At 26.6% G+C, this 18,350-nt stretch overlaps 1 protein-coding gene across 1 annotated transcript; it reads right to left on the bottom strand.

Moving 5' to 3' along the window:
- Nucleotides 1-254: 254 nt before the first annotated feature.
- Nucleotides 255-16,531, bottom strand: LOC145836101 (angiopoietin-related protein 2-like). Its single transcript, XM_082943907.1, has 12 exons — nucleotides 16,176-16,531; nucleotides 15,065-15,214; nucleotides 14,314-14,435; nucleotides 13,383-13,544; nucleotides 12,250-12,402; nucleotides 11,773-11,905; nucleotides 10,585-10,700; nucleotides 10,093-10,207; nucleotides 9,633-9,792; nucleotides 9,221-9,382; nucleotides 1,327-1,621; nucleotides 255-819 (listed from the first exon to the last, which is right to left on the bottom strand). The coding sequence occupies exons 1-11, from the start codon at nucleotides 16,519-16,521 to the stop codon at nucleotides 1,513-1,515; spliced, it is 1,728 nt and encodes a 575-aa protein (XP_082800033.1). The 5' UTR covers nucleotides 16,522-16,531; the 3' UTR covers nucleotides 255-819; nucleotides 1,327-1,512.
- Nucleotides 16,532-18,350: the final 1,819 nt, after the last annotated feature.

Genomic DNA, 18,350 nt, shown 5'->3' with positions numbered 1-18,350 from the left:
ATAAAAAATTACTAATGTTTGTTTGAACAATGCATAAACACCGTTATCTACTTAAAGTTGCATTTTTCTTCTAATGCTTGGTAGTTTTTATCAACCAAAGCTATATTAAAATATACTTTAAGGTAATGTGTATTAGAACAAAATTTGATCTATATACAATATACATCTATAAAAATGATTATTTGTGCAGTAATTTATTACTTTCAAGTAATTTAAAACATAAAATCATTTTCCTCTTGTTTCAATTAATTTATTATCAAATGAAATATAGAAATAAATAAAGAAGAAGCAGTACATCAGTAAAAGAAAGTGTTAAGTAAATCAAATTTATATGAGCTTAGTTTAAATATGTTTTTGTAGTTATTTTTTAAAACGTTTGTGCATTTACAAAACTACTATAATTTTTTTAATCAAGTTGTACTGATAAGTAGTTTTACATGATTTGGTAAAACATTATTTTCAAAATAAATTCATAGCTATAAATTTTAACCTTCTTTTTTAAAATGTTGTAATAAAAGAGAAGTTGATGCATTTATTTTGCTAATAGTTAAAATTTATAAATACGAAAAGCTTAACGTCTTTACTTTTTTTATTATGTCTTTACTTAATTAACTTAAAAAAGAGGCGTAGCAAAAATTCACACCATAACAAAGTTTGAAGCAAACTGAAGACAAATATTTAAGCTTCCTTTTTTCTCAATTCTTTAATTAGTATTTAGATTTTTTTCCTTTACGATGTTAATGATTCCTACTTACCATTTCCTTTTAGAAAAATAGTCAGGAATTAACTTCTATCCTTCACATTCATAACACTTTCGTACTAAAATGAAATAAAGTCATAAATTTAAAGTTAAACAATTTCTTCACATTGTTTGTACGAAAACAAAAATAGTTTGTTTTTATTTAATAATTGACCTACTTTAAACTGCAACTAAAATGTTGTTTTTTTAAATACAAATATAACATGCAAAACTAATTAATAAGACAAAGTTACTAGATATAGGATTTGAAATACCTTATAATTTTATGAAAACTTGAGACTTAATTAACTGTTACGTATTTAACATGTTGTGTAGCATTTTAGGAATTAAAATTTTTGATTAAAAAGTTATAACAGAAATTGCTACAAAAACCAAAAAGTGCTTAGTCAACTTCTCTAAAAAAAATATGCGTTGCATATTGTAACAATTATTTCTTTATCGTTACAAAAAATTATTAAAGTACTCTCAATATGTAATAAGCTTTTAAATTTAACAAGATCATAAGTAAAGCCATTTAAAATAACATTTTATTCAATTAAAATTATAAAAATCAATTTATTTCTCACCTGCGTAGCCTGCACCTTTAGTTCTAGCAAAATTGTCTTATAGTTATAACGCAATTAAAAATTATTTTTTTGTTTTTTTCTTCGACATCCAAACAGTTTAACTCCCCTTACAACAGTTTTGAAGATACAGGAGAAAATATACAAGAAAAGCAGCAGGTCAGTTCAAAAGAGTTTTTAATAATTCGACTAGTTATTGGGTCTTATCATCATAACGACATTTTTCAACGAGTAATCAGGTTTCCATGAGTTCCAATAAATTCCGTTCTTTTTTATATCACTTCTGTAGTTTCCTTCCCTATTAAGATATACAAATTAATTTCAATTTGAAATATTTTTAGTGTGAAAAGCTAATGGTTTTTAACCGCTTTTTAGATGCTTATCAATACTTCTAATTACATTAATCGTTATCTACAAAGAGCGGCAACAGATTGTCACAACTTTAAAAAGACCACCATGAAATTAGAAAATGTCATTAAGTTTCTTAAGTTAACTCTACTTTACAGTTCATTTTAATATTCTACTATTATAATTTGAACATATAAAATCAAAATATGTTCACAATTTTGGAGGACTCAACTAATGCTTTAATTTCAGCTTCATTGAACATTTCTATTTGAATAAGAAAGGGTTTTGTAATATAAAAAAGTAAATGTCTGTTGAAGGTGAAATTAAAGCATTAGTTGAGTCCTCCAAAATTGGGAAACAGCTGAAAGAAAAACTGATTGCCATTGGAAGCAAGAAGGACAATGAATTTAGTTGTTTTCAAGCTGAGATGCTTAAATTGAATAAAGATTATAATGAAAAAAGTAGAATTATTGAAAATAACATTGATCAGATTCAAAAAGATGAATTCAGCAGTAAGAGAATAGACAATATAGAAAATAGAATTACAGAATTACGAAAAAGTTTCTCAGAATTTAAGTCTGATTTTTCTTCTAAATTTAACAAGTTTGAAGCTAAATTCTCCAAATATGCTGATGCTATGCAGAAAAGTGAACCAACAGAAATTATCACAAACATTAGTACCAAATTAAATTTAGTAGCAGAAAAAATAGATGCTGAAAATGAACAAAAACTGAAAGAAAAGAAGGCTTTAAATGTAATAATATTTAACATTCCAGAAAGTAAAAATCCAACTCATAATGCACTAGAAAGTTGCAAAAATGATCTAAAAATAATTCAACAAGTATTAGGAGAAAATAAAATGAAAAAAGAAGAATTTAAGTCACTTTATCGAGTAGGTAAAATTGCAGCTAACAAAATCAGACCAATTATAGTCAAATTAAATAATTTAGCATCCAAACACAGATTGTTAAGACTGAAAGATTTGAAAATGTTTAATGGTGAAATTGAATCAAAAGTCTACATCAACCCTGACAGAACTCTCTTGGAAATTGAAGCTTTCAGAAAATTGAGAAAAGAAGTTAAAATAAAGCAAGCCATCGCTGATGAGAATAAATTGGACATAAAATACGTTATAAGGAACAACAAGATAGTTGAACTGACAAAACAGCCCTTTCGTTACCGCTCCCAGGACATCTGGGATTAGTGGAGGAAATCGTGAGTCAACGGGTATAAACTTATTAAGTGATAAGATTAATTTTAACACTAACAAGTTTTCCTATATAAATTGTAACAACAACTATTTAAAAGTTTGTTACACTAATATAAGATCTGTTTTAAATAAATTTTATATTTTAGAGAACTATATAAATTTGAATAACATTGATTTAATTTTTTTGACTGAAACATGGTTGACTAATAAGGTCAACGATGCCACAGTGTGTCCTTTTAACTATAACATTTACCGAAGTGATAGGTCTAGTAGGGGTGGAGGTGTTGCTATCCTTTTCAAAAATTCGCTTAAAGTTATTAAAGTTAAAAACGATTCTATCTCTACTAGCAACATCAATTTTGAATACCTATGTGTAGATGTAATTTTTAAAAAGATGAAATTAAGATTTTGTTGTGTCTACCTTCCTCCACTGTCTGCTAGATGCGCACTGACTGTTCAAAATGTAATCAAAATGATTAAAATGGTTTTTCCAAAAGAGTGTTCTTTTTATGTTCTTGGTGATTTTAATATGCCAAATATAGATTGGAGGATTCCTAGCACAGATTTCAATAAACCCCATGAGTGTTTTCTTAATTTTTGTACAGACAATTTTTTAACCCAAGTAATTGAAAATCCAACCCATAAGAATGGTAACATTCTTGATCTCATAATTTGCAATCATTTTGGTCTAGATAGAATCATATCACACTCAACTAATTTTCCATTAACAAACACTTGTGACCATAACTTGCTTTCACTAAAAATTAAAATTGAAAATAAAATAGTACCTATTGCTAAAGAAGTCTCATATGACTATAAAAAAGCAGATTTTGAAAGCATCAATGATTTCCTGTCAAAAATTAATTGGACCTCTTTATTTAAAAATTCAGAAAATCTCCAGCATTTCTACGATCAATTCATCAGCTCAATCCAAATCTCAATCAAACGTTTTGTTCCAATTTTTTCTAAAAATAACAAAAGTAAAAAATATCCATCTCATATTAAAAAGTTATTAAAAGAAAAAGCGAATCTATACAAAAAAAGTAAGACAAATAAATCACTTTTGATAAAATACAAAAACAAGTCTAAAGAATATCAATTAGCTGTTAAAAAATACAACTTTGAATATGAAAACAAATTCTGTAAAAACCCAAATTTAAAAAAGTTTTATAGCTACGTGAAATCTAAACTTAAGTTAAATAATTCCATACATCTCTTATATGATAACAATAAAAACAAAACAGTAACCTCAGATTTTGAAATAGCAACACTTTTTAACATAAATTTTCAAAAAGTTTTTAAAAAAGACGAGAGTTACCAGTCTTTTAAGCTACCCCAAAAGAATTGTAGTAAGATGCAAAATTTTTTCATAACCTATGAAGACATTATAAGTTCAATTAACCACTTAAAAGATAAAATCATAAGAACGCCAGAAAACATTCCACCCTATTATATCAAGCATGTTATCCAATCAATAATATTTCCACTTTCATTAATATTTAATTGCTCTCTAGAACTATCTGATGTTCCTAAACAATGGAAAACATCTTTTATTATTCCTGTGCACAAGAAAGGTAATATACACGATGCATTAAATTACAGACCAATATCTCTAACAAGTGGCTTTTCAAGAATTTATGAACATATTGTATCTGTAAAAATTCTCAATCACCTCTTTGATAACAAATTATTAACTAACAAACAGTTTGGTTTTGTTCCAAACCGCTCATCAACCATTCAACTGTTAACATGCTTACATTCTTGGTTAGTTCCTTATCTCAAAAATGAATTTTCTAAAGTAGTTTATACGGATATTCAAAAAGCCTTTGATTCAGTATCACACAAAAGATTATTAAAAGTTTTAAATCAGTATGGGCTACATGAAAGCTTAATTGATTGGTTTGATAACTTTTTAAATAATAGATCACAAAGAGTACTCATCAATAATACGCTTTCTGACTCTTTAACAATCTACAGTGGAGTACCACAAAGTGGTGTAGTTGGTCCCCTTCTCTTTTTAATTTATATTAATGATATTTGTTCAAACATTGATATTAAAAGTGAGTTAAGCTTATTTGCAGATGATGCCAAAATCTTTAGTCAGTCAAATACTTCATTACAACTATCTTTAGATAATATTTACATATGGTTAAAAACAAGAAAACTAAACTTAAATCCTAGCAAATGTAAAATTCTAACCATTAACAAAAAAGAATCTTCTCCAACTGACCTCTTAATCAATAACATCAAGTTACCAGAAATTAAAGTTTTTAAAGATTTAGGAATTTATATTTCCAAAGATTTGAAATGGAATGAACATATCAACTATTTATATAAGATTGCAAAAACTACATGTTATCAAATACTGAAAAGTTTTAAAACTAATTCTGCTTCAATTCTGACAAAACTATTTAAAACATACGTTCGCCCTAAACTTGAGTTTAGTACCCAAATTTGGTCACCCCATTTAAAAAAGGATATTAACAAAATTGAATCTGTGCAAAGGAGTTTTACCCGTCATATTTGTAATCGTTGCAACATATCTTACACGTCATATAATGATAGAATGATTAAATTTGGATTGAAATCACTGGAATATAGAAGATGGGAATTTGATTTATTAATTCTTTACAAAATTATCAATGGCAAATATAAAAGTTTTTTTAACGAGTTTTTTAATTTTTCCCAAAATAAATATAAACTAAGAGGAAATAATTTGAAAATAAAATGTAAACATGATTTTCAAAACAGTCAGTGGCAAGGCGCATTTTTTCACAGAGCAAAAGCTATGTGGAACAGACTACCTCAGGATATAGTATCTTGTGAGAGGGTAGAACAATTTCGTTTAAAGCTAAAAAGATTTGACTTAAATACGATAAATACCAGTAAAATTAACTAATTTTCCACTGTAACAAAAGGAAAAATATTCGTTTCCCTACGCCTCCCCCCTACAAACTATTAGTTTACTTATATATTTTGTAGTTATGAATATTGTTTTATAAGCCATGATTTTAGACAAACTTCTTTACTGTGTGTACTAAGTAATATATAAATTTGAATTTTTTGAACTGAATTTTCAATTTAGTTCATTTGTTTATCATATTGTGTTTAACTTTGTGTTTCCATTTAAACTATGTTTGTATATATATATATATGTATAATTTATCTTAAAGTTTTGAATATAAGTTTATTTTCTTTTTCTCTTTTTGTGTGTCCTGTTTAAGTGGCTCAGGTTTTGATGCCTGAGTCCAACATTGCACAATAAACAATATAATAATAATATAATAATAATATAATAATAATATAATTAATGTTTGTTTAATTAGAAAAAATAGTTTAACTTTGTTAAAAACGATTAATGTCTGGATTTAAGATTGGAAGACGTTTTTAAAATAAACATTTTTTTATTTATTGTTCAAAACATTGTTTTTTTTTTTTGTTAACATAATGTCTCAGTTTAAAAAAAATATACTCAATTATGCGTATATAGTATCACAATATGGTTATCAAACATTGTAGGTTCTTGACATATTTAATTTAGCTAAAAATCTTAAAATAACAAATGTTTGGGGTCGACGTCATAACTGTTGAGCCAATAAGTTTTCAAACCACACAATTATTTCAACACTCTTATTTCTTTGAAGTTTCGATTTTCTTCCTTAAAAATTTCACCACTTTATTTAAACCGTCAAATTATAATTAACACTTTGTACTAAGCTGAAAAGTTCGTGTTCACATGTACAGTTACTGCCACATACAGCCTTGTATAGCAAGTTGTTTAAAATTACAAAGTTGCTATTGTTTCAAATTTTTGGCTACCACAAACTTTTGTCTGCAGATGCAAGCCTTCAGTTTACAGTTGTTAAATAATAAATCTCAAGCTTCTATTTAATACGGTTGTCAGTAGCTTACCAAAATTATCAAAACGAATTTCGCCATGAGTTAATAAATGTCAGTTTCACTAGCAGATTAAAAAGGTTTTGTGCAAAACTGGCTTCTTATTATTACTTGTAATTTCGTTTGGGGATTTGTTCATGCCTCTGTCTGCAATTAACTGTAATATGATTTGTTTTTCAGTGAACGTATTTTGTTGTGTGAAATTTCAGTTCATGTGTTGATAAATTAGTTAAGAGGCTTGTAAAATGTTTTACATTAAAAAAAGTTTGGATTATTTGTCAGATATGTTGTTAAATCTCTTTTTATTAAGTTTGTGCACTTGTTTCAATGAATAATTTAGTATGTTTAGCAAATTAATAACTGTTTATTGTTAAAACAAGATATAATTTATGAACTGGTTGTTCTTGTAAATACATAATGAGTCATGATTTACCCATTTTTTCTATGCCTTTATTTTTTAAATATTTTAACGAAAACCAATACAAAATATTTCAAGAATTTTTTCAACTGTGAAAGATTAAAGGTCAACTGTTTGTATGCTAATTTGTTGTAAATACGTAACATTAATTTCATTTACATTATCACAATAAAAACTGTAAATAGCTTTAACAAAACTTACAAAATAGACTAAATATTGGTTTTTTAATTATTTAAATAAACTGTATATAGAACCTGTTTAAAGTTATATGTTAATAAAAATCGTAATTAGAATAAATTTGTTGTGTGTAAATAAAACATACTGTCATAGTGAATTTGAAAGTTCAACTACAAAGATATAGTTTTAAATAAAACTAAAATTTAAGATCAAACCAATTATTATGCCAATAATATTTACGTTGCAATTTCATTGGAGTTTTGTTCCAAAATAAATGTACATAGAACTAAGTTTGATTGATATATTTTTCACGCAGTAATTAAAAATGCCATTTAAAACATCAAAATACAGTCAGACATCAAATTAATTACAAACAAAAACAATGTCAATTGACTGCAAGCTTTGTTTGATATTTTATTATGCGTAAACACTGTACAAAATTGATGAATTTCGAAATTCTAACCTAAAGCCAAAAATAATTCAATTAACTGTATGTTTTTGTCTGTGAGCTTCTTTTGAAGTTATTTTTTAATATTTGCTCTCTTTATTATTTTAATCACCTCTCTTTCAGATAAAATTCATCTTGTTTACATTTAAAACAGTATATTTTATACACTCCACTGATTATTAGTTCAAATTATCAGCTTTCTAAGCTGCTAAGCTCGCCTGATTAGTAATTAACTTTACTCTTTTTGCATTAAACTTCCTCATAGTGCAACATATTATACTTCCTAATTTTGATGTTTATCAGAATTCTGTTGGTAAGCTGGTTTTGTATGTTCACTGCATATAACTAAGTTAGTTTAATTTGACACTTATTATTTAACTTATTTTAAAAGGCGTATTAGTTGAGTAAATGAATCTGCGTTGTAGGGTTTATTTATTTTAGGGCTGTAAAAGTCAAAAAAAATATTTTTTTTGGCTAAATATTGTATAACAAATATCATTGAAAAAACTATTTGAAAAAAAAGGTTTGTCCTAATAGGTTTAAGACTTAGTTAAACGACAAGGACAATATTATTTGTATGTGATATCTCAACAAGGTGTTGAGCTGAAGCTGAGATTATCCTGAAACTTTGAGTGCTTTTTATTTTTCCCTGCTGCATTAAAGCCTGTCATTCACACATGAGATAATTTGGCTACTAAGATAAAAACTTCTCTGTGTGGTGCTTTAAGAAGTTGGCACAAGTGTCATAAGCTTCAGACAAAACTGAGATAACAAAACATGTGCAGGTGTATAGTAGCTTCTGTGTTGCTTTTATAAGTGCGACTGTTTTCGTTTGTTTTGTTAAAATTGAAGCTTTTAAGGCCGCGTAATTGACTTAAGCTGCTTAAAGTTATATTTGTTATGTGTGAAAATCTTATCACTTAATGTAAATTGACTTTCACAATGGGCTGATTTACGTTTATTGAAATGGGTTGTTGTTATATGAAAATGAAAAATACTGTCATAGTGGATTTTAGTACAATAGTGTGCCCTTTTTTAATTTTTATTTTGACATAATAAATGAATTTTTATTCATCACTTATATTCTTAAGCGTGAAAAGATGTATTTTTCCTTAGCTAGTAGACAAAGAATATAGCTTACATTAAAAAGTTCGTAGAATATTATTTTTACTAAATTAATATGTAAAATAATTACTATTTTTTTTAATAGTATAAACTTTGAAATTATATGTTCATTGGAGGTCTGTAATATAAATTTTAAAAGTTTGACAGCATTTAAGGACTTTATTGTCTAAAGAAAACACCTTATAGAAAAAGTAGTAAACAACTTTGTTGAGTGGAATAATTTTTTGGTTTCTTTTACTTTATAAAATCACACAATAAGCAGTAAACAACAAACTTGTGATAAATTCCGTTGACATTTGAGTCACCACACGAATTGAACCACCATCCTGCTTCGTGGACTGCACCGCAATTTGTTTGTCTTGACAGGTCGTTGTCCGAATCCCTCGTACTGAACCTCATGTGGTTGTTTCGAGTCATGCTGTCCCCTGCGTTACCACTGTTGGAAGAAAATAGATTAAGATTAAAAAAAAAATTACCTCGAAAATAACTGATTTTGATGAGTCATTTCAAAAATAAGGGTAATTGTTGTTTTACTACAGAGTTTAAACGTATGTGCATTGTATATATTTTACAAAAATGTGGTTGTATTAATTTATATTTTTTAAGAAGTAATTGGGCAGCCTAAAATAAATGTATGTTTTGTATTTTCTGGGATTAGAAATAAAACAAGTATTATAATACCTAACCTATATTGTGCGATTTTGAGTTGATACATTCTGTCTTCACCAAGCACTCTGAATCCTTCGTATTCTGCAAATCTTCTGTTATTATTCCAATCTTCCATTTCTACATGCAACTTGTATGACAAATTTGAATTGTTCGTCAGTCTGTGCAATATATCCAATCCTATCAAGATTTATATAAGCTAAGAGACATACGGCTGTAAAGCAACAACTATTTATAAACAACATAAATCAAAACACAAACATGTATATTGATTTTTACTTTGAGTCAATATTAGTGTGTTTAATCGTTTAAATATATGTTTTAAGTGAAAAAAAACATTTATACTCAAACAAATATAGTATTACAAATTTAATTTTAAAATAACTAAACAAAAATGTTATTACTCATATGCAACAGATGTTTAGATATAATACTCAGCTACTTTTTACCAAATACTTATAAATAATCATGAAAACAAACCAATCCAGTATTCAGATTTGACCCTTCCGAAACCTTTCTTGTACATTTCCATTCCCTGGTTAAAATCTGTTTTTCCGTCAATTCTTCTCTGTATTATTATCCAACCGCCCGGATCCTACAAATGAAATAGTTTTAATAAAAAAATAATAATCTTATATTATTTATAAGGATTCAACACTAAAAAATCAAATAAAAAAGAAAAAAACTTAACAATGTTTGCAGGGTGGTGTAAAGTTTTTTGAGATTTAAAAAACGAAAAGGGTTAACCTAGTACAGGTCAAGTTATACTTTGCATATACATTTTTACAGGTCACTTTAAAAATTTAAACTAGGTCCTAGTTCTATAACAAAAATAAGTTGAATAAAAGTTCAGCATTTCTTCTAGACTAACATGTTAAAATTAATTTCTACAATAAAAAGAGAGAGACAAACTTGTTTATATATCAATTACAAAATAAATAACGATTAAAAAAACAAGTTGTAAAAGCTAACAAGGTCGAAATCGCACCAGACTTTCACGGATTTTCTTTCGCCAGGCAGCTTTATTCTGTAAATTCCACTTTCCTTGTAACCATGCTGCTGTGCGTGAGTGCAATCTATAAAGTGACCTGTGAAAAAGTAATTGTAATTTATAAAGAGACCTGTGAAAATATATCTACATTCTATAAAGTGACCTGTGAAAATATATTACAATCTAAAAAATGACCTGTGAAAGTATAATGCAACCTATAAAGTCATCTGTGTAAAATACTTGCAATTTTTAAAGTGACCTGTAAAAATATATATGCAAACTATAATGTAACGGTAACATGTGAAAAATATTTGCAATCTATAAATTGCCAATGTACTTGAAAACATGTATTCAAAATTTTATTATTATAAAGAGTTGTAAAAATAATATTACCAATACCAAACGTACATCTTAAAATAAACCTGGCCAAAAAATTAAAAAATAAGTTTGAAAATTATCTGTGTTTAAAACCATTTAAATTTTTTAAATTGATCAGCAAAAATATTGAAAATTTAATTTGTGAGGCTGATTATCGCTACATCAGTCTGTAAATGCTGGTTTGCTTCTTTATGAATTAGTCAGAAAATCAGTTTTATAAAATAAGTTTGTTTTTAAACATTAGCTGTTGCTTGCTATACGAGTGTAAAATTACTGGCTCAATGATATTTATGAAAATTTTTATAACGATTTCATTAAAAGTGAATATTGTTTTCAGACACTCGTTAACACAGCAGTTAACTGTGCAAATATTTTCATACAAATTGTTAATAAAACTTCACATATTGCTGTCAGCAATTGACAGTAATTTTCATCTTATTTTTTTACAAAAGTTTTATCAAAGATCATTGACAACGCGTTTGTAAGTTGTGGTTAATTAAACAAAGATAGTTCGTAGAAAAATTTCCAACTTTTATAACAATTTGTTTTTAGACAATATTTGTGTAAGCAAATGATGACTTATGACTTATTAAACTAAACTGTTTTTATCTGTTTATTACCTAAACCGTTTTTAAAACATTTGGTTATACAAGTAACACTTCATATATTTTCAGTTTTTAGCACAATTAAATGAAATTACTGTCTTTTTATCTATTATCGATTTTACCCTAAATAATTAAATCGAATAAAATGTATAGTCTTGAAATTTTTATCATAATAATAATAATTACCATGTGCCAGAGCACTTGAATGTGTTCTTTTTGAAGATTGAAGTCGAATATTTTCCTTATTCGTGTCTCTTCTTTCTAATTCGCTGTCGATCGGATCGTACATTGATTTAATTGGCTCGTCTTTTTGTAACTCCTTTACAAAATAAGTTAAAGTTATAATGCGAAACTTGTAAAAAAAAGTTATAATATTTCAGAAAAACGTAAAGATTAAAACAAATGATTGTAAAATAACAAGCTTTTAAACGTTACAATAAATATGAACTTCATTGTTTTAAAATATTTTTTGAAAGTTTTAGCAAAGTAGCTGAAGACCTTTAAGAAACTTAGCGTTGAAAAAGTGAAAATTAACTTTTTTTAAAACACTTAATAATTCAACGAAAATAGTTAATTTTACTTCTTAGAAATAACTTATAAACGATGCAATAAGTTTAGCCGTCGCAAAACTATAGCAATAAACTATCAATTTAGTTAACTAACAAATCTGTTGTTAACATTGCAAACTTGCTGCAATAATTTAATTTGTTTCTTCATTTTTAATTGTTCTACTTCCATCGATTTTATTTTATTTTCCTGATTCACCTCATCAATTGTCATTTCTCTCACTTTATTCTCTATCATCGTTACACTTTCCTAAAGAAAACAATTTTAATAAAAAGTGTAATGAGTGTTAAATCTTGTGGTTTTAATTTTTATAAGAATTTACTTGTTAATACTTTTATTTAAAGATAATTTTCAAACACTGCTCCAGTATATTAAAATTTTAAAGTAAAAGTTTAAAAGTAAACATTTTTTGTGAATTTTTTATACTTTGCTACGTACTAACAATAAAAATCAAGCTTTCATTATTAAACATAAATAAGCCCTTAAGCATAATCTTTGTCATAATACCTTTTTGATGTTAGTGATTGCTAATCATGTTGTCATTACTTTGGTTGTAATTAAAAGTTGCGGCCAATATTAAGACGCTATAAGTTTGATTTTAGCTTAAAATTAATCAGTTTTAATTTGTTTAGAATCTTAAGAATTTTTCTTTAATCTAACTATTTCTTATCTGATTAAGTTTCGTAACTAGAACAAGTTTCAAGTTATCTAATTAGATCTAGCAATTCAAGTTATCGCTATTACAATTTAAAATGAGATATTTTTTTCGTTAGTCGTTTCGAAACTTATAAAGAATTTTTGGCGGTAAAACTTGTTTGGACGTTGCGAATTTAAAACTTGATTATCTAAATGTTGGTTTCAGTTAAAAATTTTTAGTTTTTAATTTTTTTAACTTTCTAAATCATTCAAAGGTATTATCAACGTTATAAAAATTTATTTAAAAAATTTTTGTTTAGCTAGAGAAGTTATTTTTAAGTTCTACAGTTTGAAGATGTAATCAAAACTACCAGAGTTTCCAACCTCATTTTTATAATCACCCTCTTAGCAGAAACTTAAAAAATATTCCTCACCCTTATTAGATATTGCCCCTAAAAATTTAAATACCCATCTACTTATTCAAATTTTACTATTTTTTACCCCCTGGTTATCAAAACTTTTTGATATTACTGATTTCTTATACGCTGTCTTAAGCTATAGCAAGAACTTTTTTGACATTTTTTCATTCTTACCTGTAATTCGTGGTACACTGATTTCTGCTCGAGTATTTTCGTGGTGAGTTTTTCGTAGTCCAGCTGATGATCTCTCTTGTTGATAATTTCGTGCATCAGCTGCAAGTAGAGCTGGTTGACTCTTTCGTTTGAATTTGAACTCTCTTGCTTCAATCGTGTGATCTGTAGAAAGTGTTTATATTTAGTATGTGAATTTATGATTTAAACTGCTGTGTAAATACTGTGTCATATTATTTTTTTTAATTTTGTCGTTTTTATTTGATATCAGTATAGAATTTAAACTGCTGTTGTCAAGTTACATTTTGTTTGCGAATTAGTTTTTAACTTGAGTTAGTTTGATTACAGTTAATATTTTAATTTATATAATGTGTTTATAAACTTGTTTAAAGTATAAATGTAGCTAATGTAAGGTAGGAGTAAAGTTTTTAGCTTTTCAAGTGAACAAAAATAACTTATTGTGTGCACTGCGGTCAAATGTCATTAGTTAAGAATGCGTATATGCAGATGTTTTGCAACAATGACAATTTACTTAGCTGCAGATTAGTAGTAATCCAATCTGGATTAAAATATTACTCGCATTCCATAAAAAACACGACCTTTTGAAACTATTTAAATTTATGTCTTTTATGTAAACGGATGCGAAATAGAGTAACAAAAACTTAAAATAAATTACTTTCAAATGCAAGTGTATTGTGACGGTGCACGGTTTAATGCCAATTCATATGGTTAACTGGTTTCAATACAATTTGCAGTTTGATTGTGGATTTAAAAAAGGTTATGTTTTTTGTGATTAATCTGCCAAACAAATGTTATTGTACGGAAATGATTTCTAAATAAAATTTGGGATTACAACTTTCGTGGCCTAAGACCAAATATATACTTCCGTTTTTAATACTTGTTTATATATTCTTAAGTAAGTTTTTCAAATTACTGTTGAAATAGCTTCTTTAATTTGTTGTACATCCGGGTATCTTTTAAACTGCATCATAATATCTTCCTTGTTATTTTCAACAATCTTCTTCATTACTTCTATTCCCCCTCTCGCTTCAATTACTGTTAATATTTGTTGTTAACAATTACTAAAATGTGTTTTGTAAATTGTATTATTAGTTTACTACAGAAAATCTTTAATTAAAATTTGAAGTTTAATTTGAAAATAAGCGTTTAACTGCAATGTTTTCAGTAATGTTTAAATAAAATAAATATAAATAGCTTATTTTTGGAGTTTAAATAAGTATGTAGTATAATTGTTAAATGTTTCAAATATGTTGAAATCATTTGCTATGTGCTGCAAATTAAATATTTTATATTCCAATATTTTTTATAAAATTTAATTAATTCTAATTTAACAATGTAATACAATTGAAATGATGCCTTGCATTACATCATTTTTAAATTTTCATTGAAGTTAATCGCATTAAATTATTAATTCTTTTCAAATTAATTTTTTGCTTGAATTCGTCAAAACCACAATAAAAGTATTAATCTTTGTAGTGATTGATATAATACCATATTAATCTTATTTATTAGTTTTATGGTAATTTTATGGGTTCAACTAGTGAAAAATATGTTGAGATTTTTTTACTAAGCTTGGTTTGGTTTAAATATATTTTACATAGAAAAGGGTCAGTTTCTTTACCTTAGTCTAATTTTGTATTATATTACTATTTATAATTATTAACCGTGATCATACAATTTTTTCATTTCTTCTTTCTGCATCAATTGCTGCTCATCAATTTCATTTTTACATGTTGATTGAAAATTTAGTGCTGAAGTTGGAATTTTTATTTGAATTACGTCACTACATTTTTCTTCATTTTTTACTGGTAGTCCTGGGAAATTAAATTGATTTAGCTTCACTAACTATGCTAATTATTTACTTTAAAAAAATATGTTAATAACCCTGTATTACATATGTACCTTTTTTTTTTCTTTCTTATTGTATAAGTATGTAAATTTTTTAGATTTAATGGTCGAAAAATTTTTTTTAGCTAAGTTCTAATTTATTAAGACTTAAAATTAATAGTATTATATACTAAAGTATTTATAATGATTTAAGGCCCTTTTTTATTTTACCACCTAGTAAGGCTAAAAATAATTGTTTTATTTGTGAGATGTTTTAAAAAAATTATTACATTTACACAAACATTTGTTCAATGATTAAAACTTAGAAGTAAATAAATTTTGTTTTTTTAAATTATTCAACAAGGTTATGGTGTTTGACACTCAGCTTTTTCAAACAATAAAGTTTTCAATTTTCTTTTTAAGTTTAAATTTTTATTAGATCATTGTTAACACTGAGCCAATATTTAAACAATGTAGTAGATTCTTTCTGCAAATATTTAATTATGTGCCAAAATATTTTTCAAAAGAAATTGTTTACTAAAGGATTGCTGTTTAAAACCATGGCTAACATTGAAAATAAATCTGCGTTTAAACACGAATTATTTAGCTTTTTTTTAAATTGAAAGTCCGAATATTATCTAAATTGTTTTAGGTAGTTTAAATAGTTTTGCTTTATCATTGTTTTTATGAACTTAAAAGTAAACAACCAAGTATTTTTCATTATCAGTCTACATATTTTGAAATATTTGTAATGGTTTAAGTATTTTTTGGTTAATTTTACATCAAAAGTTGTCAAATACTGAGAGTAACTGATAAATATATTTTAAACATTATAATCGGTTTAAAGTTTGTTTTGTAAACAAATAATTTTTCGGCAGTTCGAACAATAAATTCCAATTAACGTCGCAGTGACGTACAATCTATAATTGGTGACGTCACAAAACCGACCTCCTTCTTGTTGTGACGTCACAATTTCGTCGAACTCGCTCGATCCCTCTTCTAAAAACTGTGACGTCATAGTGTAATCAGCTTCGTAACTTATTACGTCATCTAATTGTGATGTCATTTCTTCAAACGAAACCAAAGTGGAGTTTTGAGGCTGCACAGTCGTCATTGGTTGCGTAGAATTTGATTGCTCCTGAATGACTGCCGCATCAGTCGTCATTTGTTGAGTTTGTTGCGACGACACTGAATTGGATAACATCATTAAAATGAGCGAGTAAGGAAAAAATAAATGAATAATTTTTGGCAGTGGTTTTTTTATCATGTTTTTTTTTTTTTTTGCTGGTTTCATTTAACTTTGTTACGTCATTGTATATCTGCAAAAACAAATGAAAAGTTAATAGTCTAAGAAAATGCAATTAGCAGTATAGAAGTTTTAAACTTCAATTTGAGTCAAAATTTTCTACATATATACCTTCTAAAAACAGCTGACAAAAGTGACTATAAATTTAGTGAAGATGAAAATTTTGAATAACTTTTAAAAATGTGACCTTTTCCAAATTTTTAGTATAAATATCTCAATCCTCACTAAAAGCTAAATTCTTTTTATATAAAAATCCCGTTTATTTACTTTTTCCTACAAGCTCGTGGGAATTTTAGTTTGTTTACAACAGATTTGCACTCCTTGTTAAGCGTAAAAACAATGGAAACTTATTCACAAAAACAAAGGAAAAAGCGTAAACAAAACAGAAACAAAAATTTATATGTCTGCAGGAATTTGCGATAAAAAAAGTTAAGATGTTTTGAAAAATCGTTTGTAACCTTTACACAGTTGCTGTCTGATTAGTTTTGTGTTGTCTAATTCTAACAACATTTGTAAAACGAAAGTTTTTAGAAATCAAATGCGGCGTAAAATTTGCAACTAGTTTGCAATGATGTTTTTCTAAAATGAATACGTAATTTGGTGCTATGAAGAAATTTTTGGCGCCTTCTGAAAAACCACCGTTTCAAAAGTAAATTGACAGTTTTTCGTGGTAGTTTTCAGAATTTGGAAAAAACAAATAAAAATATTGTAAAAAAACAACTATTTTGTTGGCTGAAATCAAATAAAGTCATTAGATGATATTAAACTGAATTGTTACACGGATCGTTTAACTTTTGAAAACTTTTTATTGTAAATTGAATTATGACATCATAATATTTATTGAGTAAATTATGTGGTCTGCCGCATGTTTCACAACAAATACGGGAAAATAATTCCACAAAAGTTCCTCTGTAACCCACAAAAATAAAGTACTTCATTTTTTGTTAAAAAAAAATTCACCTATTTTATAAACAAATACAATTTTTGCGCACTAATTCTTCCGGCAACTTTTAATTTTAAATTCTCAAGTAATTGATATCGCTAATTCCTTCAAAACAATGTCTTAAACTTCAACAAAATATTTCTAAAATATATTCTAAAAATACTGTTTTCAATACAGATTTAATTTTATTAAAATCAACCAAGACACTTCAGAAACAAGTAAAATGTCATTCAGTCAATAATGTTCAAATTAAGGCTACTATGAATTACTTCCGTATTTCTTCTTCCACAATTCTCTCTTCTTAACATTTTTTCCACTTCTCTCTAATTTGTTTACACTTTAGTAACTCCTTAAAATATATTCTTCAATTCTAATATCTTCCAAATAACGGTAAAAACTTCGGTTTAATTTTGATGTTTGCTCATTGAAAAACTCTGTAATTGTTGAAAAGGGATTGAAAAATTGTTTTCTTCTTCTAGTGATAACACCTTTTATATCTGAACCATATATACTTAAAAATAAAGTGTGATTAAGCAGAGAAAATGAGACAAATAAAGACAATCGGTTTCCTTAAGACGATTTGAACTTTTAATAGCTTCCTTAATTGAATTAAGTTTGAATCTTTTTATAACTCTTACGGCTATATGTGACTGGATAATGAATTAGTTTTAGAACTACTCCCTTTATTATACTTAATGATACTCATTTCTACGCACTTTACAATCATTTCGAAGAACTGATATTTTTTATTTCTTATATGAGGTTTGATAATAAAATAACCACTGTTGTAACTCAAGCAGCTGTTTTATTGTTAACACCTTTAAAATTGCTGATTATTACCAACATACCCGAAGTATTTCCTTGATTTTTTTTA

This window comes from Thalia democratica, chromosome 5 (assembly GCF_965202585.1).
Source record: "Thalia democratica chromosome 5, ktThaDemo2.hap1.1, whole genome shotgun sequence".
NCBI classification, from domain to species: Eukaryota; Metazoa; Chordata; class Thaliacea; order Salpida; family Salpidae; genus Thalia; species Thalia democratica.
This window is presented reverse-complemented; position numbering and strand designations above follow the sequence as displayed.

What these genes read in the sequence shown, in the direction of transcription:
- LOC145836101 (XM_082943907.1), bottom strand. Translation starts at nt 16,521, where the DNA reads ATGAAACCAGCAAAAAAAAAAAAAAACATGATAAAAAAACCACTGCCA. An exon ending in GACGTCACAACAAGAAGGAG is followed by an intron (nt 15,215 to 16,175) that starts GTCGGTTTTGTG and finishes TTAATTTCCCAG; the next exon opens with GACTACCAGTAAAAAATGAA. An exon ending in GAAAAAATTGTATGATCACG is followed by an intron (nt 14,436 to 15,064) that starts GTTAATAATTAT and finishes AAATATTAACAG; the next exon opens with TAATTGAAGCGAGAGGGGGA.